At 49.1% G+C, this 23,619-nt stretch overlaps 1 protein-coding gene across 1 annotated transcript in view; it reads right to left on the reverse strand.

Annotated features, from left to right (window-relative positions):
* Nucleotides 1-23,619, reverse strand: part of Abcc3 (ATP binding cassette subfamily C member 3) — a 47,579-nt gene that overhangs the window by 13,002 nt on the left and 10,958 nt on the right. Inside the window, exons 2-25 of the mRNA XM_051200112.1 lie at nt 19,593-19,769; nt 19,005-19,130; nt 18,662-18,799; nt 17,932-18,057; nt 17,677-17,738; nt 16,946-17,077; nt 15,685-15,873; nt 12,261-12,438; nt 12,003-12,164; nt 11,175-11,267; nt 9,220-9,423; nt 8,961-9,107; nt 8,555-8,642; nt 8,244-8,310; nt 7,911-8,037; nt 7,651-7,827; nt 5,049-5,216; nt 4,605-4,782; nt 3,524-3,635; nt 3,242-3,389; nt 2,956-3,163; nt 2,456-2,766; nt 724-923; nt 506-632 (exon numbers count right to left, since the gene is read on the reverse strand). Of these exons, the coding sequence (XP_051056069.1) occupies nt 506-632; nt 724-923; nt 2,456-2,766; nt 2,956-3,163; nt 3,242-3,389; nt 3,524-3,635; nt 4,605-4,782; nt 5,049-5,216; nt 7,651-7,827; nt 7,911-8,037; nt 8,244-8,310; nt 8,555-8,642; nt 8,961-9,107; nt 9,220-9,423; nt 11,175-11,267; nt 12,003-12,164; nt 12,261-12,438; nt 15,685-15,873; nt 16,946-17,077; nt 17,677-17,738; nt 17,932-18,057; nt 18,662-18,799; nt 19,005-19,130; nt 19,593-19,769 (3,645 nt within the window). The remainder of the gene's footprint in view (nt 1-505; nt 633-723; nt 924-2,455; nt 2,767-2,955; nt 3,164-3,241; nt 3,390-3,523; nt 3,636-4,604; nt 4,783-5,048; nt 5,217-7,650; nt 7,828-7,910; nt 8,038-8,243; nt 8,311-8,554; nt 8,643-8,960; nt 9,108-9,219; nt 9,424-11,174; nt 11,268-12,002; nt 12,165-12,260; nt 12,439-15,684; nt 15,874-16,945; nt 17,078-17,676; nt 17,739-17,931; nt 18,058-18,661; nt 18,800-19,004; nt 19,131-19,592; nt 19,770-23,619) is intronic.

A 23,619-nucleotide genomic window follows, 5' to 3' on the forward strand; every position in this document is an offset into this window, starting at 1 on the left:
GCTGTAGCTTTCCTGAAGGCGTGTACCATACCATGTAGTCTGGCACCACATGGCCCATGTTCAGACCACAGTCAGGTTGACCTACATCCCAGACATGGCAGTTCTGTATGGGCCAAGCTCCAAGGTCATTTCTCCAAGATCTCAGAGCAGTGAAACTCCTCCAAGCTCTTAGCACCTCCTTCCCTCTCTTCCTCCCTTCTTCCCTTCTTCCCTTCTTCCCTCCTTCCCTCCTCCTGCACTAGGGTTTGAACTTAGAGCCTTGCACATACTAGGCAAGTGCTCTACCAATGAATTACATCCCCATGTCTCTTGTCACATCTTTTTGCTGCCAGGAAAACCTCTCCAGCCTACATCAGGTTCTCCCTGAGCCTGGCTGACAGATCTTGGGCTTTGGGAGCCCAGCCAGGACTGATGGGCATGTGGAAGAGAGGTGTACACACTCAGCAGATGCTTGTGAGCCCTGTGTGTCCTCTGCCCCTGCCTAGAGTCCCAGGCCCCACCTTACCTGCAGGGCATAGGACACAGAAAGACCCACGATCCCTGGATTCAAGCTGTTTTTCTCGATCACCGCAAACAGTGCAGCAAAGAGCACCACGCAGTTCCCCACGAACTCCACATGGACACCCAGCCATCTGTAGGGATCAATAGGGCAGGAAGTGCTGGAACCCATTGAGAACCACAGAGAGCCTGTGGGCACCTGTAGGGGAAAGGCGGGCTCCTAACCGGTTGGAGGCAATGTACGGGTAGGAGCTCTTCTGGTTGTTGTCCACATTCTTATCACTAAGGACCTTGAAGTCTTCAAGTCGGCCATAGGCCCGGATGACACTGGTGCCTGTTACTGTCTCCGAAAAGTGGGAGAAGATGGGTGAACGGCTGATGGATTCCAGCCGCTTCAGCTGCCGGGATGTGGCCACATAGAAGCGCTGATCGTGGGCAGGAAGAGAACTTTAGTCAGGGAAGTCGAAACACCCACTCAGTCCTGCATTTCCTTCAAAAAATTCCCACTGGCTCTACTCTTCCCACAAGACCTCGATGGCTTTTCCTATGTTCCCGTGGGGAACAGATTCCAGATATATATATTATACACTTCCCCTTTGATCAGCTTTGCTCAGACAGCCCACCTCGTCCATGAAGCTTTCCCTGATTCCCTATGCCCTCCTATCTCATCTTTTATAGACCATGACACTGTTTTGTTTAACCTCCTAAGTGGTGAGAGTTCCTTTTTTTAAAGGTTTATTTATTATGTATACAGTGTTCTGTCTGTATGTGTGTATGCCTGTAGGCCAGAAGAAGGCATCAGATCTCATTATAGATAGTTGTGAGCCACCATGTGGTTGCTGGGAATTGAACTCAGGACCTCTGGAAGAGTAGCCAGTACTCTAAACCTCTGAGCCATCTCTCCAGCCCCAGTGAGGGTTCTTTTACCTCTTAAAGACCTTAGATACGTGCTCACAGTCAAATAATGGCAAAAATAATTTCCTATCTTTTTTTTTCTGAAAAATTTCCTCTTACCCTACCTACCTACCTAGTCATTTAAGGGCTATAACCCCACAAAACCATGGTTCTGGTTTTATTTCCCAGCCTGTATTCTATGGGTCACAGCTAGCGGGCCTGTCCAGGAGGGATACGCAGGAGGCTTCTTATGTAGGGGCTGCCCTTCCAGCCCCCTGTGGGAACTGATCACCACCTTGAAGAGGAAGATCCCCATGATCATGAGCCCTTCCAATGAGCTGCCTCTGAATGCTCAGCAACTCAGGTGACATATATGTCTAAGTATGCACACAAGGAACAGCATTTCCCAAACTGTTTATAATGACTTAAATAATACCAATAGGTGTAGGGGCTGAAGAGAAGTCTCACTCAGTAGAGTGCATGCCTCACAAGCATGAAGACCTGAATTAAGATTTCCCAGCACCCACATCAAAATGCAGGCATGGCAGTGCACGCCTATAACCCTACACCGGGGAGTCAGGGATAGGCAGACCCTTAAAGCTCACTGGGCAGTCAGCCTAGCTGGATAGGTGAACTCTGCATCCAATGAGAGACTCTGCCCCAGAAAATAAGGTGGAGAATGATTGGTGAAAACACTCAGCATTGATCTCTGGCCTCCACAAATGTACACACACAAACATGTATGTGCACAAATACCATACACACACACACACACACACACACACACACACAATACAGCCAATTGGAAAGGGGCCCACGGCTGTCAGCTTATGAACACACACTTCATCTGCACATCATCACTATAAATTAGATTCAAAGAGTCTATTTTACAGGTTAGATAAGTGAGTTGCAAGGAGGTGAAACAGTTGACTAAAGTCCCCGATCCAATCCAGTCACAGCTTAGCTTATAAAAGTGCTTGGCCAGAATCAGAACCTCCTCCTATCTCCCCCCTCCCCAGCCCACTCTAAAGCGCCACTGTGTCCCACCCATTCATGCTGGCACCTGCACAAAGCCATAGAGCACAGCCAGAGGCAAGACAACCACAATGAAGATCGGTGTGCTGGCCACGATGACCACAAGGGTGGAGATGGATGTGAAGAAGGAATTGAACAGCATGAGGATGGTGGGGGCCAGAACCTCATCGATGACGTATATGTCCTTTGAGAAACGGTTGAGGATGCGGCCTGAGGGTGTTGTGTCAAAGAAGGACTGTGGCGAACGAATCTTGTTGTGCAACAGAGCTGAGTGCAGCAGGCGGGCAGCCTGGACACTGCCAACCACCATGGTGAAGGCTGATAGCATCACCAGGATCCCTTGTTGGGAGAGGTAGAAGATGAGTCAATTATCACCAGGACGAGGCCAGAAAAGAAGGGCAGAATGAGACATGGGATGGCTAGGTGGAATTAGGGAGGCTCTCAGACAGGGATATGGTTCTGTGGTTGGGGAATAGGCAAAGGAGAGAAGGATGAGGGAGACTCTTCCAGGCACCCCAATATGTTCACCTTGTAGTATTCCTAGGGTAGCATAGACACCTAGCCTTTGGGAGGTGTTGTTCTGCCGGCCATCTACCACTGTATCATTGGCCCAGGCGCTGAGCCATATATTGGCTCCGATGGAAGCCGCACTTTGGCCAGCATACAGGAGGCAGATAGCTATCGTGGTGTGGAGTCCCACAGACTTGGCATAATCCCAGAACACGCTCATCTTCACCTGTAAAGAGTGGCCACGCAATCTCTACAAGCCCTTGGGACCTGATCATCATCTCCAGCCCATGCCCTCCCTACTCACATTGCTTGTCTCTACTGTCTCGTCTTTGATTAGTGCACCAGCCTCCTTTGCCTTTGTCACCTGCATCTTCTTCTCTGATGGATTCATGTGTCTCTTGGACACAGGCCGGTTCTGGTTTTCCCCTTCTGAAGACATGCTACTCATCTGTCTGTGGAAGCGGCTGGTCAGACCCAGGCAGGAGACCATGGACACACTCCCAGAATGTCCACTTGTATTCTACCTGCTGGGGCTTGGTGGTGCTGATGTAGACTTCTGGGGACTTGAGAACCCTTGGGAGTTTACCTCATGAACTGCTTGCGGACCTCATACATGGACGGCTCATTGTCTGTCAGGTCTGTGTGGGTGCTGAGTGTGTCTTCAAACAACAACACCTCCTCGTCTGCATCTTGAAAGGCTACAGCAGGGAAGGAAAGTCACAGAGGCTGATTGTTTCATCTACAGCCCTCCAGACCCCATCCTCTATGCCAGTGGGAGGGTTGGATGTACTAGCAAGGAGGCAAGGAGCAGGTTTGAAAAGACAGCCAGAAGGAAGCTGTGAAGTGATAGGGTTTGTCTTTAATCCCAGGACTCGGGAGGCAGAGGCAGGTGGATCTCTATGAGTTCAAGGCCAGCCTGGTCTACAGAGTGAGTTCTAGGACAGCCTGGGCTATGCTAAATCCTACTTCCTTGATGGCAGCAGGGTCTTAGGCAGGCATAGCCAAAAGGTAATAATCATGGGTAGCTCATGGCACTACCAGTCACTGTGAGGATTAAGGGAAGGATGTGTGTCCAGGGCTTCTCAAGGGCATAGCACTTAGGGAACACTCATGTAGGTTGGCCGTATACACAGCAGCAGGCAGGTGTGCCCAAGAGAAGGCCAAGAGCCAACTAAGAGTGCTGAGGTAGGGAGCTCTGTGTGAGGGGGAAAAAGTGAGGAGCAGGGCTTTTGTGAGTTCAGATACTGCCCTGGGCTTCATTGAGGACAGGGGCCTTTTGTTAGTCTACTATCTGGAACAGTTCTGGATCACAGTAATCATTTAACAACTCTCGTTGGTAAATAAATGATTTTGCCAAGTACTTGCATGCATACTAAACAATTCAATCATAAAACGGCTTCACTACACACTCTGGATCTGAGCTCATGTGTCCTTTTAACAAATGGGACAACAGACACTGAGACCCACACTGCTGATGCAGGGTCCCACAGTCAGGGGAGAGAAGGTAAGATCTGAGGGCATCACACAGGTAGCTCCAGTTTCCCAGAACTAGATCCTCAGCACCATACTAGGCCAGTCCAGAATTACTTAGAAGCCCCAGACAAAGTGGATGCCGGAAAGGATGGGAGTTGGGAAGGTCAGGGGTGGCGGGTACTAATTTTTGCCACCTTCAAGGTCCTCCTGGTCTTCATCTAGTGCATAGTTTCGGAGGAAGTTGGCAAAGCAGCCATTATGTTGCAGGAGGGCAGAGTAGTGGCCCATCTCAGACACCTGTCCATCAGCAAGCACGATGATAAAGTCCGTCTGGGACAGGAAGCTGATGCCATGGGTTACCAGCACCCGAGTCTGTGGAGAAAACAGCAGGCTCTGAGCTGCAGCATCCTTAGGCATACCTCAAGCATGCCATGTGGTAAACATGAGGAGTCCTCAGGCATATCCACAACTTATCCCATACCAGCCAGAGCCTGCTCAGCATCTCTAGGTTTTCCTAGATGACATCCTCCTTCCTTAGGTTCCTACATCCCCTGGTCTTCCCATCCCCCTCCCACCTCCCATCTGTTCTCTCCCAGGACCAAATCTCATCTTTTGCTCCCACCCTCTTGTGGCCTCACCTTGCCTGCCAGCACACCTTCTGGTCCAATCACTTGGTCAAAAATATGTTTAGCCACATGAGAGTCCACAGCTGACAGCGGGTCATCCAGCAAAAAAATGTTGGCATTGCTATAAACAGCTCGGGCCAAACTCACCCGTTGTCGCTGGCCTCCGGAGAGGTTAATGCCCTAGAGGGAGGAGAAGGTAGATGATGTGTGGTGGTAGATGGAAGGAATCAGACCGGCCCATGGGCGGGCGACAACAGCCTATTCATTGTCACTCAGTAAGACTGACCTCTGAATCTCTATTTCATAGGATACTTGGCTGTCTCCACAAAGTTGTAGGAGGAAGTAGAGTGTTGGCTCTTAGACTCCTCTGGGGCAGCCCTGCCTAGTTGGCTGCCCTGCTCAGTGCCAGTGTCATGAAAGATGAAAGGGAAAACAACAGGCGGGATATCCACAGATTGGAATATTATTTAGCCTTGAGAAGGTAGGAAATGCTGACGTGTGCTATGACATGGATGAACTCTGAGGACATTATGCCAGCTGAAACCAGCTAGACACAAACAAGCAAATATTATGCAAATCTACACTCTGGTGTCTAGCGTAGCTAGATTCTGAAGAACAAGTGGTGATTGCTAGAGGTTTGGGGAGAGAAACTGAAAGCTGTTCGATAGGGTCAGACAACAAGGTTGGAGTGACATTTGGAGTGTCCAGGCTCTAGCAATTATTGCATAACATTGTAAATGCACATAACATAATTGAACGGGGCACAGAAAAGATAGTGAAGGTGGTACATTTAATGTTAGGTGAACTTTATCACATGTAAGAAAAAGAAATACTTTAAAAATAAAAGCAAGGAATGGCAAGATAGCTCTACAGAGAAAGGTGCTTGCTACCAATTCTGAGGATCTGAGTTCAATTCCCTGTACCCAAAGGTGAAAAGATTAAAAATGGCCTCCACACACATAGTAGCAATTGTGTGTTTTCCCATGCACTTCTCACACAAATTCATGTAACAAAATGCAAACCCAACAAAGAAAAACCAAACTTCCACCAGAGAGACATGTTTTATCATTTAAAGGCCCTAATCAAACCGGGCATTGTGGTACACATCTTTACCCCAGCACTTGGGAGAAAGAGAAAGGTGGATCTGTGCAGTGATATATCATTTATGATTTATTAAAGCTTGCCCAAGGATTCAGAAATCAAAGTCAGCCACAAGCCAAAGAAGCCAGGAACATACCTTTAATCACAAGATTTAGGATTAAGAGGTAGATAGATCTCTGTTAGTTCAAGGCCATACTGAGCTACATGAAATTGATCCAGTTCTAAAGAGAAACAGCTCACACAAAGATGATTTCAAGACTTGGAATCACACGTCTTTAATCCCAGGACTCATGAGAGATATTTAAGACAGGAATAGGGTCTCAGAGCTGGCATTCATTCTCCAGCCACATTGAGGATAGGAAGACATTGAAGTCTCTAGCTACACTGAAGAGACCATTGCAGTCTAAGTGAATCTGAGGAGCAGTGAAATCAGGAGCAGTTTGAGGATGGCTCCTTTGATCTGAACTGAGGTAGAGTAAGAGCTAGTGGCTGACTACTTTGTTTTTCTGATTTTCAGCTTAAAGCCTGAACCCCAATATCAGTCTCTGGGTCTTTTATTTATCTTGTTACATATGTGAGAGTTCAAGGCCAGCCTGATCTCCTGATCTACATAATGAGTTCTAAGACAACTAGGGTGGGGGATGGGGGTCGGGAGGCAGCACTCAGGTCAAAGTGTACCAAAAGCCTATCTGTGACCACCCACTGCTGCTAGGCCACACTCCAAGGGCCTCCTGTCACTCTGGGTAAAAAACTACAATTTTCAAATGGCCTGCAGGGTTGTCTAATGACCTCCCTCGCTTCCCTTTCTTCTCCTGACTCTTGGATCACTCTACTTCAACCACATTGCTCTCCTTTTTGGGCTAATGCCCAGTCACACAGCTGCCTGAGGCTTTGAACTATCTGTTCTACCGTAAATGACTCTTGTCTAGGTCTCTAGATAGCCAGGGCTCATGGTCCTCTGCAGGGCTGTTCCTTCTGTTCAGGTCTATACTTCTCAGTGAAAAACCTCTCTAACAAAACAGCCCTGCACGAGTTCTCATATTCCTGAGCTGCTTTATCTCCCCGCTTTAGGTTTATCTAATATATATTTTGCTTATTTTGCTTATTGTCTTTCTTTCCTCTGCTAGAATGTAAGTTTTGTAAAAGCAGAAATTTTTATCATGGTGCATTCAACACCATAGAATATTCCTTGGCCTATAGTAGATGCTTAATAAAACATCTGGCGGCTAAATCAATGAAGGATGATCTTCTCTTTCTCAGTCACTGAGATTCAACTCAAAAGCGATGCTACTTCTCATACAGACCCTTCTACCCCTGCCTCCTGCTCTTTTTCTAGGCCTTTGTCATGACCCTGGGGCATTCTGTGGTCCCTATCTGTCCATGAGTCATCCTCCCTGGAATAGAGTGGGTGTGATGGGACACAAACTTGCGAGTGAGTATAGGAATCTGAGGTTGGGTTCAGGTTGGCAACCTCATGAGCTGGCTTCTCGGGGACAAAAAGGTGGCTCTGTACCTTCTCTCCAATCTCTGTCTGGTCCCCACCAGGAAGTACATCCAGGTCAGTCATCAGGGCACAGGTCTCCAGAGCCTGTTGGTAGCGCTTGGGATTCATGGGTTGACCAAATAGCACATTTTCCTGAAGTGTGCAGTTCTGGATCCACGCCTGCTGGGGTACATAGGCCACGGACCCCTGGCCAATGGAGAGGCTGCCTTAGGGTTTGCCTAAGGCCACCCAGACTTTATGCCTTCCCAGGAGCCCCCTGCACATCTCACCTTCACACACACTGTGCCTTCCAGCTTCTCCATCTCTCCCAGTAAGGCAGACACCAGGGAAGACTTCCCACAGCCCACAGGCCCCACCACAGCCACCAGTGCCCCCTTCGGAATTTGAAAGTTTAGGCTAAGAGCAAAGAGGAGTGGTCAGTGGCAAGACTTGGGTTTGGTTTAAGCCTTCCACCTGCAGACCCAAGCCCTCCTCCCTCCTTGACACCACCCTGTCAAAAGCAGGTTCTTCTTGCATTTCCTGTCAAAGACAGAGACAAGGAATGTGTTTGAGCATATCAATGTGTTGTTGCATATCAAATGAGTGAGAGAAGCTGGTGGTACCTGTGCAGGGTAGGCGGCAGGTCATGGATCCACGTGAAGGTGCCATTGTGCACAGTGATGGCATAGCCTAGGAGGACAAAGATGCATGATGTCATTTCAAGTCTAGGACATTGGAAGACCACGAGGAGGCCTGGGAGGAGTGTAGGCAAGGGAGAAGATCCCTGGAGCAAAGTCAGAGGGAGGGGCTTGAGGAGTCTGGGGAGGGGTAAAGATTAGGAGCAGGGCTGTAGAGTTCAGAAAAGAAAGGGTGTCCCAGGTGGAATCTTAGAAAGCTTGGAGCAAGATTGCACTAGAGTAAGGGTGTTGGGGACCTGGGGAGATAGTCTTTCTTTCCACACACTGGGGGTCAAGTTCATCTTGGTTCAGGAAATCCTGGATCCGTTTCAGAGACACACTGGCCTGCAGGAAGGTATAGATTAGTTTTACTGTTGCTCTACAGGTGCCCAACTTCTGGAGCTAAGTAGGACCTCCTGAGGACCCACTCACTCATGCTGGGGGCCCCTCCTATAACCAAGTCTTACACGGCTCCCACTGCCTGAAGATAAGGTCCAGATTGCTACAAGGAGGCTCCGTGACTCCAAACCACCCACTTAACCTCCATGGCTTTCCTTGGCCCCAGGAACTCTCCTGATTTGATTATCTGTGATCCGAAGTGACCCCTGCCTGGCTTTCCCACATATTCTAAGTACAACAGACACCCTGCTTGCCCTGGGGTACCTGGGTTAGGCCACTGATTAACTGAGGCAGCATATTGAGGGGGATCTTTAAGATGTTGAACAAAGACAAGGACACAAAGGCCTTCTCGGCATCCAGCACATTGTTCTCATCCACGATCACATACACTCCAAGGGTGATCACGGTCACCTGGGTAGCATGGGAATGAGCGTCATGGTGGAATCTGTTAGGCCCCAGGGAACCTCAAGACATGGGCTGGCCTAGCAACAGCCCGGAATCCCATACCAGTGGAGAGCCTCACCAGAAAAGGGGTGCAGACCCAGATGAAGGTGGAAATAGCCTGCAGGTAGGCACCCTTGCGTAGCAGCTGGAGCTCATCCATCCTGATGCTCTCAACCTGCTCCAAGAAGCTGGGCTCCCAAGCATACAGCTTCAGCACTTTGATGCCATTCAGGATCTCATTCATCAGTTTGATGCGAGAGTCCTTGAACTTCATTTGCTGTACCTGTACCGAAAAGATCAATGGTACACCCTTCCCCCTCCCCTGACCTCCTACCCAACCTCCAATACCATCTCATCTACTGTAGCCATTGCATGTCGCTCAGAGTATCTCCCCATACCACCTCAAATACCCAGACCCTTGTCCCCCAAAATCTGTGTCCTCTGACTCAGAAGTACAGCTTCATTTTGGTGTCACCATCACTGACCTCACCAGGTAGCATCCTCTGCCCTTGCCTTTCATTTCCATCCCCACCTCTTTACACAATGTCCCAGATGAATCCAACTTGGAGCCTCCCAGGGGCAGCAATTGTTTATTTTTCTGCTCACCCAGATCCTAATCTAAGGCCTGGCATACCACAGTGAGTTATCCCCTTAGCTCTTGTTTGCTGAGTGTATCAAGCCATTTGCCAAATGAAGGATATCATGATGAGCAATTCAGATGCAGCCCTGGCCATCATACAGCTGACAGTCTGATGGCAGCGGCAGACAATAAAATGTAAATGCTAGATCAGGCAAGGTGGTGCATGCCTTAAATGCCAGCCCTTGGGAGGCAGAGGCAGATGGATTTCTGTGAGTTCAAGGCCAGAGTGATCTACATAGTGAGTTCTAGGACTACATAGAGAGACCCTGTCTTGAAACAAACAAACAAACAGAAAAGTAATTACCAAAAGAGATGCTTAATTATAAATCATTGTGTATGTTCCAAAGGGAAAGAACAGGATGCAATAAGGGGAGAAACAGGTAGCCTCAGGGAAATGATCTTGGGGGAATCAAAGTGGGTCTCTGAAGGAAGTGATGTTTCTGCTGAGAGGTAAAAGAAAGAAAGGTGTTAAAGATACAAGAAGAGCGAAGAATATTCCAGGAAGAGGGAAGGGAGCATGTAATGGCCCAGAGGTGCACAGAGTTTGTTCTTAAAGAAAGGAAAAGCCAGCATGTCTGGAATGTGGTCATCCCATGAGGATTAGAAATAGAGACATGTGAAGTCCAAGGGAACCTAGAGGGTGGTTGTGCTGGTTGGAATGAGAATGGCCCCCATAGGCTCATGTATTTGAATACTTAGTCACCAGGGTGTGCATTATTTGAAGGATTAGGAAGTATGGCATTGTTGGAGAAAGTGTATCCCTTAGGGTGGGCTTTGAGGTTTCAGAAGCCTATGCCAAGTCCAGTCTCTCTCGCTGTGGATGAGAATGTAGCTCTCAACTACTTCTCCAGCACCATGTCTGCCATGCATCCTGGCATGATGCTCTCCACCATGCTGATAACAGACTAAACCTCTGCAACTGTAAGCAAGCCCCAATTAAATGTATCCTTTTATAAGAGTTGACTTGGTCATGGTGTCTCTTCACAGCAATGGAACAGTGACGAAGACAGTGGTCTCAGATGGTTTGTCATTTATTCTATGCTAAGAGCGAGCTTCTGAAGACTTCAGTGTCATTTGCAGATGAATAACTCATTGTCTGGTTATCAACCCTTTAGCACCATGAAGTGGGAACAAGTTTGAGTTCCTGCTCTACCTGTCTCTGAACTGCCACAGCTACTCTGGGCCTTGGTGTTTCTGCTGTGAAATAAGACTGTCATTACAGTGATGAGGATCGAGAAGTTAAGATTTTCACAAGGGACTGTGACCATCCTCATTCAGTACAGTGAGTGGAGAATCCCTGAGCATAGAAGGTGAACACTGGCTCTCAGTGGCACCCCCCACCCCCGACAGGGGCTGGTGTCCCATCTAAAGCAGATGCCTTTAGGAGCACCCACCTGGTAGGTCCGCATCTTCATGGACACAGCTCCATTGAGTGGTATCAGCGAGACTATGACAGCCACTCCAGCCAGGGCTGATGGACCCAGTATCTGAGGAGGCACACAAGTGGAGGATTAGGTAAGACAGAACTTTCAATAACCAAGGTATGCAGAGAGCACTCAACAGAACCTTGCTGACTTGAAGTATGATGGGCAGGAGGCAAAAGACATCATTCAGGAAGGAAACAGTAAGCCACAACTACACTAGCAGAAGCTTCCAGCTATCAGATGGTGAGCACAGATGGCCAGTGGCACACAGAGAGAGGGATGTCCAAACTGGTCGCTCTGGCACAGGTCTGGGATTCTGTTGTTTAGATGGTTTGAGGTTTTCCTGGGCTACCCAGTGATTTCAAGACCAGCCTGAGCAATTAAGCAAAGGCCCCATCTTGAAGTAAAAAATTCAAAATTCAAAGGGTAGAGGTGTTAGCAGCAGAGTGTATGCTAACATGCACAAGGCTCTGGGTTTAATCCCAGTACTGAAAAGAAGATTTAAAAAGGAAGAAAGGAGACGGCATGGTGGAAAAAGGGGCAGCGAAGGAGGAGGCTGTATGCATGCACAGGGAAGATAATACAAACAGATCAACAGTGATAGCTATAGCCACATCCACCTTGCCTCAGAGTACCAATTGCCCCTGGCTTTTGAGGGATGGAACGCAGCCTAGGAAAGGAAGAGTGAATGACCAAGTTCCCTAGGGGTGGTTTCATGGGCATGACACAACTCATCATCTATCAGCACCAATAGATGCAGTCAGAGGAAGGGAACAGAGGACAAGGTTCAAGAGTTACCTGCCAGAGGAAGTAGATAGCCAAGACGACCTGCAAGGGTGCTGACCACAGGAGGTTGATGAAGGGGGAAACATCCATGAAGCGCTGAGCATCCACTGACATGAGGTTGACCATTTCTCCCACAGTGGATTCACGTTTGACTGAGTTGGTGATGACCAGAGCCTGCAGATGAATAGCAAAGGGTGGGACCAAGCCCACAAGCTTCTCCCAAGCAGCCCAGAATGGATCTCTCCCAGTGGGTGTCTCACTCTGGCTGACCTTCCTGTAGATGACACCTATGATCGCAGTCCGCAGTCTCAAGGCCATCAAAAAGTTGCAGTGATAATACTGGTGTAAAATCAGTGTCTGCATCATGGAGCTCACAAACATCAGCCCGGCCAGCAGGAAGCCCCACCAGGTGGGAGCCATGGGGTCAGAAACAAACCTGATGAGTATGCTGCCAGGGGGAGATGGGGCATGAGGCCTGTGTGCTCTTCAGCCTGTCTGCCATGCAACAGCTCTTATCACCAGCCTTGTCTGCTTGTCCTCACCTCCGTGAATGCCATGGCAGGCAGAAGAGGCACATTTTGACAGACTACAGCTGTGGCTCCCAACCTTTGCCAAACTTCTATCTCCAAAAAATATTTACATTACGATTCATAATAGTAGCAAAAGCACAGTTGCAAAGCAGCAATGAAGATGATTTTATGGTTGGAGGTCACCACAACAAGAGGAACTGTATTAGAGAGTCATAGCATTAGGACGGTTGAGAACCACTGGGTTAGACCTTCCTACTCATTCTTCTGGGTTACTGGGGGTTCTAGAACCCACCATAGGCCACAAGGACTTTCATTCCACAAATCCTTCCCAACACTTGGCCCCCAGTGCTACTTGCTGTCCTTATTGGGGTCCTTGTCCACCTGTCCTATATGACTCCATTCATCTTTCTCCTCTTATCTCCTGGTCTGTTGCCACTCCTTGCCGCTCTCAGCAGCCCCCTATCTTTCCAATGAACTGCCAATTGATAATTCCCTGACACCCCACTTCCAAGCTTCCTCAAGCGCATCCTTTGTTTTTGTCCTATAAAAGGAGTGATTCTGGCTTTCCAAGCCCTATCTTGTCTTCCTGAGCCCAGGATCAAATCTTCCTGTCGAATCTTCCACAACAGGAAGATTGGATCCCATTTTTGTATGGTGTTCATTATTGTCACCTCTTCTGGAAGCACTGTGCCTTCACTAATGAACATGATCAACACTCATCGTGTCATAGAACAAACCTCCTCTAGACCTCATCAGCCACCATCAGAGTCAAGCTTGCTGTTCTCCTGGGGACTGAATTGTGTCTTGACCCTGTGGTACCCATGAATGTGACTCCATGTGGACATAGAGTCTCTGTATCAGTTAAGATGAAGTCCTGCTGGAGTAGGGTTGGTCCTAATTCAGGGACTGTTGTCTTTAGAGAAGAATAGGAGATCTGCACACTCAAGTGCGCATGTGCACTCTCTCTCTCTCTCTCTCTCTCTCTCACACACACACACACACACACACACACATGGGGGGGGATGTGATAGATGCAGAGATCTGAGTGATGAATTTTCATGTCAGGAACACCAAGGACTGCTGACAACCACCAAAGCTAAGACAGGCTCAGAGGAAATGCTCATTTAGAGTCTTCAGAAAAAAAAACTGAGATTTTTTTTTTTCTGAGTTCCAGTCCCTAAAAGGCTGAAGCAGGAGAACCATCAGTTAATGCAAGTCTGAGCCCCAAAGCAAGACTCAATCTCAAAAACATACATGAACTGATCCATGTGTAGTGGTGCATATTTTTAATCCCAGCACTCAGGAGGCAGGGCAGGCTGATCTCTATGAATTTAAGGCCAGTTCCATAATGGTCAGTGATACATGCCAAAAAAGAAAAGAAAAAACAAAAAACAAATAAACCAAAACACCCCACCAATCCCAGCCAGTCTAGGTAGCCAATGCCTTTGATCCTAGCACTTGGGAGGCAGAGGCAGGCAGATCTCTGTGAGCTTGAGGCCAGCTTAGTCTACAGAGCTAGTTTCAGGACAGCCAGGGCCTACACAGAGAAACCTCATCTGAAATAACCAAAACAACAGCAACAACAACAACAACAAGAACAACAAAAAACCTCACCAATCCTGTCAACACACCTTGATTTTGGACAGTGGGGCAGGACTAAAGGAATAATTTCTATTGTGTCAAGTTGCCCCGCACAATGATAACTTGTCAGAACATTTTGTCTGACAGGTGTCTTTGCAGCACATTTTGAGACTTTGATTTCATTGTGGACACTCTCCAGTGCTCTGGGGCCTTCCCCTCTGGCCCAGACCCCAGTCATGGTAAAGTTGCTAACCAACTTCATGTAGTCCTCCTGGGATGGAGTTTGTGGGTTATTTTTATGTACTTGGAAGCCTCTCTTTCTCCCAGAAGCTCTCTCTCTGTGTTCATCTTGTGTCTCCAGCTCTGGACCTCTAATCAAGCCAGTCTCTGTCCTTGTCAGGACAGCTGTGGCTCTTCTGACAGACAAGGACAGACCACTGGCTGAATTGGAGGCTCAGGCCCCTCCCTCACACAGACTGAGGACAATTGAGCCCCATGTATGGGGCTCTGGACCCCCACTGAGAGGAATCCTCTTGGAGGACCCACCTGGCCATCACCTAGCCCTGTGCCTCAGCCTCTTTCTCCTCTGAAATCACCAATCAGGGAAAGGTCCATGGCCCCTCAGTGGCACAGGCAAGAACTCAGCTGATTTGACAGTGTAGCTCCTAGATCCTTGCCTCACTCCTGGCTTGTGCTGCCCTCTGACTTACTTGGCCTACCTGCATCTTGCTACTCTGCCTTACCTATCCCACACTGGGGCAGGGACAGCCTTTGGAAATGTAAACAAGATGCCCTTCCCTGGCTTCCTCTTCTCCTCACCCTTGCCCCACCTGTGGGTAGATTTCTCCAGTCATGCTGCCTCAACCTTTGTGACTCAGCTGGCTGCACTTTCTTCTCCTCGTTACTTGCTTATTTCTTCAGTGATAACCTTCTGACCTGACACATGTTCTTTGACCTGGCAGGCTGACTTCCTAGAATCCCCAGGCTCTTCCAGGCCCTGTGACCCATTATACTCTTCCTGAATTACCTTTGGCATCTCCTACAGTGGCCCGAGACTACCGTAATTAATTTGCAAATCTAGGGGACGGCTATGGTAGTGCTTCATGAATGTTTGTTGAATTGATGAATGTGACCAAAGAGCAGAATCCATGCAGGGCTCAACTCCGTATCTCACCCTGTCATCTGGGAGCTCCCTCCAGTCCAAACCTCTCCTGTGACAGATGGCAGAGTCTGGCAGAACTGGAAAGAACTCTATAGGTGGACTTCAGAGCCCTGAACTCACATCTGCCATGTCCTATCATCTGTGTGCTTCACCTGAGTGTCTACCCTCATGCTTGTAAGAAAGGAAATCTGGGTACTTTCCCGGCGGACTCCTGAACAAGGTTAAAGGGAGACACATGATTGACAGGCACATGATATGTGCAGATGTATGTGGACTTGGAATGAGAAAGTGAGATACAGAAGCAATGTCATTGACCAAGGGTCACCCAGAAAGCAGAGAAAGTTCTTCAGTTCCTGGTCTGAGGCAGCCAGCCATCCCACCACCCAGGAGTGGGCTACAGCAAGAGGGAATGTGGTGAGACCTGAGTAGCTGCGGGTTGATGAAGGAGAGCAGGTCCTCGATCAGCTTGAAGCAGGCACCCAGGAGCAAGCTGGAAGTGAAGGTTCTCACCAAAGCCCACAGAAAGGAAGGCTTCTGGGACTTGGGTCTGGCCCTCAGTAGGACTTCATCCTCTCCTGAGGTCTTTTGCTCAAATGCTGCAGCCTGGGGCCTGTTTGGGAAATAAACAACAGTGGGTGGGAATGGGCACCTGGTTCCAGGAGGCTAAGGGCCAGTCTAGGCTGGGCAGGTAAGAGGGAGAAGAAGAGGAGGAAGAGGTGGTAGCTTTTCTCTTGGCTTTCCGAACTGGAAGGAGGACAGACAACACCATTCTCCAGATGGCTGTCTTCAGGTACCAGGCGGTGCTTTCTGAAAGGAGAGCTATGTACCCAGCTCAGAAGGTCTGTGGCCCTCTTCCTGCCTCCCAGAGCTTGCTTCAGCAAGGACCCTGAGACATGAGAGAGCCAAGCAGGTGCAGCAGGGGGCTTAGGCTTAGAGCATCGGAACAGGGAGGGGATAGAGACAGTGATGGGGACACTGGGAAGCCACTATGTAAGCCTTTTCCTTGTCCCACCAACACCTAATGCTCACCAGTGGCTCTGGACTGACCAAGCATTGACTTCTAAATCCTGGGTTGTGAGCAAGAGGGAAAAGGGCTTGGCCGTGGGTCCTAGATAGGAGGCTGCCATCTCAAAGGCTCACGGCCTCAGGCTCTCTCATCCAGGCCCCCAGACAAGAGAGGCAGTATTGAGAGGGCTTTTCCTGCCCTCCCTAGGAAAACCCCTGAATTTCCGATTCAAATCAGACACAGCAGAACAGAGATCCGATTAGGGCCTCTGGGCTAGGGTGTGGATTATTGCTCTGTCAGCAGGGAGAGGCTGTTGGCTGTATCTTTAAACCTCTAAGCTTCAGTGCCCCTGTCAGAGTCAAGGGAACCATAGAATGAACTCTGTTTGGCTGCTGAGAAAGTGAATGAGGTGCTCTGTATGCTAATAGCTGTGCCTAGGATACACTGAATGGTACACAGGCATCAGCATCCCCCTATCCTCAGCCAAACCAGGGAGGACAGGCCCCACCCAGGCCTTGCTCCTACCTGCAGCATTCTGAAACGGCTGAGACATCCCCAGTGCTTGGTGTTTTCCCCACTCCTGCCTGCGCACCCCGGGTGTTCCAGTTGTGCCACGGGTGACTGGGGAGTGGAGGGGCCAGGGCCCTGAGAAGTTAGGATTGGCAATGCATCTCACCCTGATGTTTGCTTCTGCTGCTTTTGCCATTCTTCCAGTAGCCGCTGGACCAACTTGTGAGAGCAGTCCTCCTCACCCAGAGTCCAGAGGTCCTGCTCCTCCAGGGGACGTCGGTAGCCAAGGATGGCCAGCCTGGAGGAAGGAGGAGGAGTCCCCACACAGGGTCAGAATTTAGAAGCCTAGAACAGGACCTGGTATATCTAGTGCCTAAGGTATCTTTGTTGCCTTAATTGCAGCCCTCATAGTCATCATCACGGTGAACATGCTGCAGATAGTTAGCTGCCTCTCTCCTATATGTCCCCAGATGCTCTGTCTAAGGCCCTGTGATGAAATCCATTCTGGTTAAGCCTGAGCACATGTGTGCAAGGCAGGAGGGATTCAGGTCAGCCTCAGGTGTGTATGGTTAATAAGCTGTCACCCAGGTCACAGACACAATTATCCCCCTCAAGTCACTCTGAGGGGCAGTCAAGGAGATGACAAGCTGGAAGCTCATCCCAAACGGAAGAGCTCAGAGCTAATTATGGTCTCCTTGCAGCCTTCTGCGCCTGTCCCTGTGGCCTGCCAGATGCAGGGATGGCCAGCAGCCTGGGAGCTAGACTGGTCCAGGCTCAGCCTCCACACTCAACTCCCCACCCAAATAGCCACTTTTGCCCACCCTGGTCTGCCCATCCAGTTATTGGGGTGGCAGCGTGGAGAAAGGGGTAAGTAAGCTAGGGCAAAAGTCAACTCACTTTGTGAACCACCAGAAAGTCAGGCGGGAGAGAAAGCCAGCACTGGCTTCTGGGCAAGGATTCTGGAAGGAGACAAAGGGATCAGGTGTGTCCCCCAGGATCTCAACACTCAGGAGGGGCAGGGAGACCATTCTTACCATCAGCCTGTTCACAAGCTGTGGAAGTGGCATCCCCCATTTTGGGTGAGATTGAAGGGATGGGGCTGCTGATACAAATGCTGATGTCCCTGTACCCCCCCCTCCACGGCAAACTCACAGGGTCGACATTCTTTGGAGAGAACAAAGGCAGCTTCTCCTTGAAGCAGGACAGGATGAGGGAACAGAGCACCAGTGCGAAGTACATGTAGAAAGTAGTGAAGCGGAAGGGATCTGAGATCTTGCCCTGGGGGAGAGTGGACAGGGACCTCAGAAGCTCGTGGGAAGGCTGGCCTGCAGCTTGGCGCCCTGGCTGTCAGGCTCCTCTGGCACACTCAGAGAATGCTGAGAGGCTGGCAGGGAAGTGTTGTGACGTTGGGGGTGGGTACGTGGCATTGTGATGATACAGAAATCAGCAGCTGGCTCCTTGCCTGTGTCCTCCCGAGAGAGGGAGATGGGGACCACCTGTCTGTCAGTGCTCCACCCCACCCACCACCGAAGAGCAAAGCCTCACTGAAGCGTGTGGGAAGAAAAAACAAACAAATGGGACTTCATGCACACCTGCATAGATGCTCACGACAGACACTGGCATCCCCATTAGATACTGAACTTGGGCATGGTAGTTGCAGAATTGTTCTCCCCTTCCTCCAACCCAGTAGCACTCCCAGGAGCACATAGCCACGGTGGGATCTTTAACCTACTTCCAGGCATTGCTCAGACCTCCTTCAGCATAGAAGGTGCTGAAGAGAGGAAATCCTGGGATTGAGGAGAAACCTAGAACCAGCAGTGACTTTGATCCTTGAAGTCATGCTCCTGAATAGGGCCAGACCTAGGAGGTCTGACCCTCTTACCTGCGCTATGGCAGAGAGGATCTTGGAACGGAAGGGGATGATGGCACAGATCACACACAGCAGCCAGAAGATAATGAGCACCCCTGAAGACTGCACCCCACGAAGCCGCTCATACTGGATCAGCAATGTGGCCAGCAGCTGTGCAGGAAGGGCAGGGAAGGCTTGGCCAAAGCACACACATCTAGGTCTGCTCTCACCCTCTCCAGTGTGGTCAAATGTTTTGGGAGTCACCTTATCCTCTGACAAATGCCATGTGTCCACCTTCTTCCTCGGAGCCCATGATCTTAGCATACTCCACACCCCACTGGGGACCTCCCCACGGTCTCCTGGGCCCCACACTAACCATCGTGATTCCCACCACCAAGGGTGTGACAAAGTAGACAGGAGCAGGGGCTGAGCCGTAGATCAGGCCATGGAAGGAGTAGAAGAGGTCCACCCATGAGACACACCACAGCAGAACACCTAGGGCCTGCGGATAATGCACAGGTTGGAATCTCCACTACTAATGACAGTGCCAGTCCCTGCTGGGGAGAGAGGCCCCTATTCATGCAGCATTATAAAGTTATCAGACCTGCCTGGGCCTACAGAAGCATCTAGGGTAGGTGATGGGAGGTTCTGTTGTTTGAACATTCTACAACTTTCAAAGTGAAAGGGCTGCACACACAGTCAGTAGGCTTCACTGGCCCAGAACTATGGCAGGGGCAGGTTTCTATGGTGGGTTATGGGAAGTTCTGTTGTTTGGTTGTTGAACATTCTACAACTTTCAAAATGGGGAAATGTTACAGACAAAGTCAGTAGGCCTCTATGACCCAGAACTATGGGGTAGGGGCAGGCTGGGAACACTGGGTTAGCTGCCATTGAGGGCAAGGAGTTCATTAGAAGCAGAATCCTTTGGGTCCCCCCACTCAGAGGGCAACCCTGGGTCTCTGACCGTCTTGAGCCTGGACAAGTGGGTGAGGACGATGTAGCCATGCTGTTGGCGCCGAAGGTAGAAAAGGTAGCAGGGCAAGACAGCCCACAGATAGATGCAGGGAGTCCAGGCCAGCAGGGAGTTCTGGAAACAGGGTGTGAGGTCCGGAGTATTGGTATACACAGAGAGGTTCGAGTCCTGGGAACAGAAACAGAACAGTTTAGCCTTGTGATAACCTCCTGCAGGCAGAATTGTCCCTCAGGGAGATAGCTGGACTAGAGAGCTGCTTCATCCGCCCAGGATGGAGGTGGGCATGGGGTGGAGGATAGGTGAGGGCAAGAGACTGAGCATGTTTGGGAATAGGTGAGCAGGGATGGCCCAGTGTGAACTCCTAGAGAGCCTGAGGCTGCCTCATTTCCCCTTCTAACCCAGGGGTAATTTAAGTGCAATATATACCGCACCCATTTAAAGTGTACAATTCAGTGAGTTTGACAGTTGCATAACCTCTCAAAACCATTGCCACAATAAAGACACGATATTTCCATTATCCTTCAAGGTCATTTATGTCTCTTTGCATTCCACCCCTCGCAGGCTAACAATACTCTTAATCGTTCTCCCTATTTTTTCTAAAATGAATACAAGGAAAGAGCTTCCCAGGCCCTTAGGTGCCTTTAAGATGAGGAGGCAAGGGCTAAGTAGATGGCTTTTTTTAGCATAAACACAGGGACCTGAGTTTGGATCTCAGGCATCCAAGCAGCTTCTTTATTTCTTTTTTAAAACCAACCCAGCATGGTGGTCCACATTTGTAAGCCCACATGGCAATGGCAGTGTGGGTGTGGTGGTGAGGTGCAGGGAGACATGGGGATGCCTGAAGCCCACTGGCTAGCCAGCCTAAAGGAACTGATGATGCTCAGCTTCATTGAGAGACTATCTCAAAAGATAAAGGTGGGGGACCAGGAAGATGGCTCAGCAAAGGCACCATCCACCAACCAAGACTTACAAACTGAGTTCCATCCCCAGAACCACAGGGGAAGGAGAGAACCAGCTTCCTGAAAGTTGTTCTCTGACCTCCACACGTACTGTGATATTTGCACATACACCTCAAAATAGATAAATAAATGTAATAAAAATATAATAAGTAAAGATAACAGTCAACCTTGGCTCTGTGAATGAACACGCCCCTGTGTGAATACACACGCTAACAAATATACACACCACAGAGAAAAAGATGGGGTGGCCATCCTCTGCTCCTATCTTCCTTAATGAGTGATGTGAAATTCATAGGTACAAAGGGATGGGCAGAGATCTTTGCAAATTACGAAGTGAAAGGTAAGTCTCTATTCAGTGAAAGTGCCCTGAGTCTAGAAGTCTATGTTTTAAGTACCACAGGCAACTCAGGGTGGTTGGTCACTCTCTTGTCACAGCTCTTCCTTGGAATGTTCTTATACCTCCATACTTTTTGGAATGAGATGAGGTAATAAATTCATTCACAAATACTTTGCATTTAATCATTTCCTCCAAGGTTGCTAATATACTCATCTTTTCCCCTTCTCACATAGCATTAGATGTTCTTTACAAAAAGCCCCAAAATACAAACAAATAGCTAGAAAACCGCCTACCTTCCCATCCACCTAGAGACAAGTGTTGCCTGAGGATACACCGCCTACCTTCAAACTATCATTTACTTTTTATGCAAGTCACAGATGCACATAAGCCCACTTTTCCTGAAGCAGATTTGTTTTCTGTTACTGGAATTGGAAGTCTCTCCCAGACATGTGGGACTCTGAAGGCTTGGGCTGCTTCGGTACTTTCAAATGAGACAAGAAAGCACTAATGGATGCCCTATGGATCCGGGTGGAGCTTTGATGGGTCAGGAAAAAGCTCACTGGTTTTTGTTTTTCTTTTTTGTTGTTGTTTGTTTTTGAGACAGGTTTTCTCTGGGTTGCCCGGGCTGTCCTGGAACGCATTCTGTAAACCAGGCTGGCCTTGAACTCACAGAGATCTGCCTGCCTCTGCCTCCCAAGTGCCGGGATTAAAGGTGTGCCACCACCACCACCACCCAGCTTTGTTTTTCTTTTTAAAACCAAGAATGGGGGCCTGCATTTATGATGCCAAAGCTCAGGGGTGAAGAAAGGCCTACTTGGTTAACTTTAGACCACTAAGGTGAATGGTACTAAAGGCATGGCGATGTAGGAGCAATGCCTGAGGTTGTCCCCAGGCTTTCATGCACATGTGTGTGGACCTGCCCACTCATGAACATGTACATATGAACACACATGCAAAAGAAGAAAAGACAAAGAGGAAGAAGGGGAGAAGGGGGAGGAGGAGGGTCTCTGTAGGGGTGACTGGCATTGGCCTGGCTTTGAAAGGAGATGGAGAAGCAAGTTGGATGTCTCAGTTCTCACAGTCTCTCCTCTAGCCCTGCCCCTCCCCCAGTCTCCTGCAGCCACTCCCTGAGCTTTGCCAGACTCTGCATGGGAAATGGATTCAGCCCTTCTCGTGCTCGCTTTATGCTCACCTCTTGGAAATGGCTCTTTCCTGCTCTCCCTGCTTCCTGGCAAGCATTTCTTACCAGCCCTTTCTTTCTCCCAGTGAACTCTGTCCCTGGGTTGTTGCCTCATTGCTCATAGATTACACTCAGAAGCTCCGAAGATGAGTCAATAGTTTCAGCCTCCTAGGCTTATGTGGCCACTTCCCCTTGCATCTCAGATGATGTTCCCATCTGTCCTCAGCCACCTCAGTGTCAACATCCTGTACACCAAACTTGTTTACTTTCTGAAAGGAACAGCTATCCCCCGGTGCTGCTTGTCTCTGTCAAAACTACCACCACGCTTCTACGCTTCTGTGACCCCCAGATGCACTGGGATGCTGCACTCTTGCAGGGAAGAGTGCTTACAGGCAGGCAGGTAGGTGTCTGACTCTGGCTTTCACCTCTTTTAAGCTGTGCCGTCTCAGGCAAGGAGATTTGCCTCTCACCTCTCTGGGCCTTGGCTTCCTCGGGGTTGGGACTACTTTCACCTGGTCCCTCACCTGCCCTCTGGCCATCACACCACCTCTACCTCTTCCAGAGTGCCTGCCAACGGGTTCTGCTCTCTTCCCTTCTGGTAGCTCAAGGATATGGATGCTGGCCTTCCCCTTCCTCCATGGCCATGGAGTCTCTTCACTGACTCCTTCTCTTGGTGTGAGGGTGTCCAGGGCTCAGTCTTTTCTCTATCTGGCTCACCCTCTGCCCATCTCTTTTTGATCTCACAGTTGCAGGCCATGTAGGTACCAATTACTTTTGGGCTTACCTCTCTAGCCTATTGCACCTCAGTCACCAGTACAAATCCAGCTCTTAACTAGGAACCTCCATTCTACATACCCTGTAGCCTATACAGTATCCCGCCCCTGTGACCTGATTTCTAGTATTGTTTCTCCGGCCTAAAGGTGGCCAGTGGCCCTTTTGCACATGCTAGGCTCATTCTTGCCTCGGGGTCTTTGCACATACCACCCTCTCTTTCCAGAGGGTTCTTCCCTTACATGGTTAAATCTCTCTTTGTCAATGAGGCCCGTCATGCCCCCCTTATATAATATTACCCCCTTCACCAGACTCCAAGCACTCTCCGTCTTCCTCCTCCTTTTCTGCAGCACCTACCGTCCACCATAGTATATAATTTATTCATGCATCACAGTATCCCTTTTTGTTAACATATAATAGCATTGAAGTAAACCATTTTTATTTAACACATAGCAGATGCCTGGAAAAAGTAGTTCAAATAACTTAGATGAGGAGCTTGGAGAGATGACTCAGGTTAAGAGCACTTGTTCTGGTAGAGGACTCGGGTTTGGTTCCCAGGACCCACATGGTGGTTCACAACCTTCTCTAACTCTGCTGCCAGTTCTTCTAACTCCCAGGATAGTGGGCACACACGCACATGGTACCCATACATAGATGCAGTCAAAATACAAATACATGTAAAAGTAAAATTAATAAATCTTGAACATTTTAAGGTAAATTATTTTCAGTGTTTATTGAAGAATTGAAGCTAGACATAGTAATGCATGCCTG

This window comes from Phodopus roborovskii, unplaced genomic scaffold, assembly GCF_943737965.1.
Source record: "Phodopus roborovskii unplaced genomic scaffold, PHOROB, whole genome shotgun sequence".
Lineage (NCBI taxonomy): Eukaryota > Metazoa > Chordata > Mammalia > Rodentia > Cricetidae > Phodopus > Phodopus roborovskii.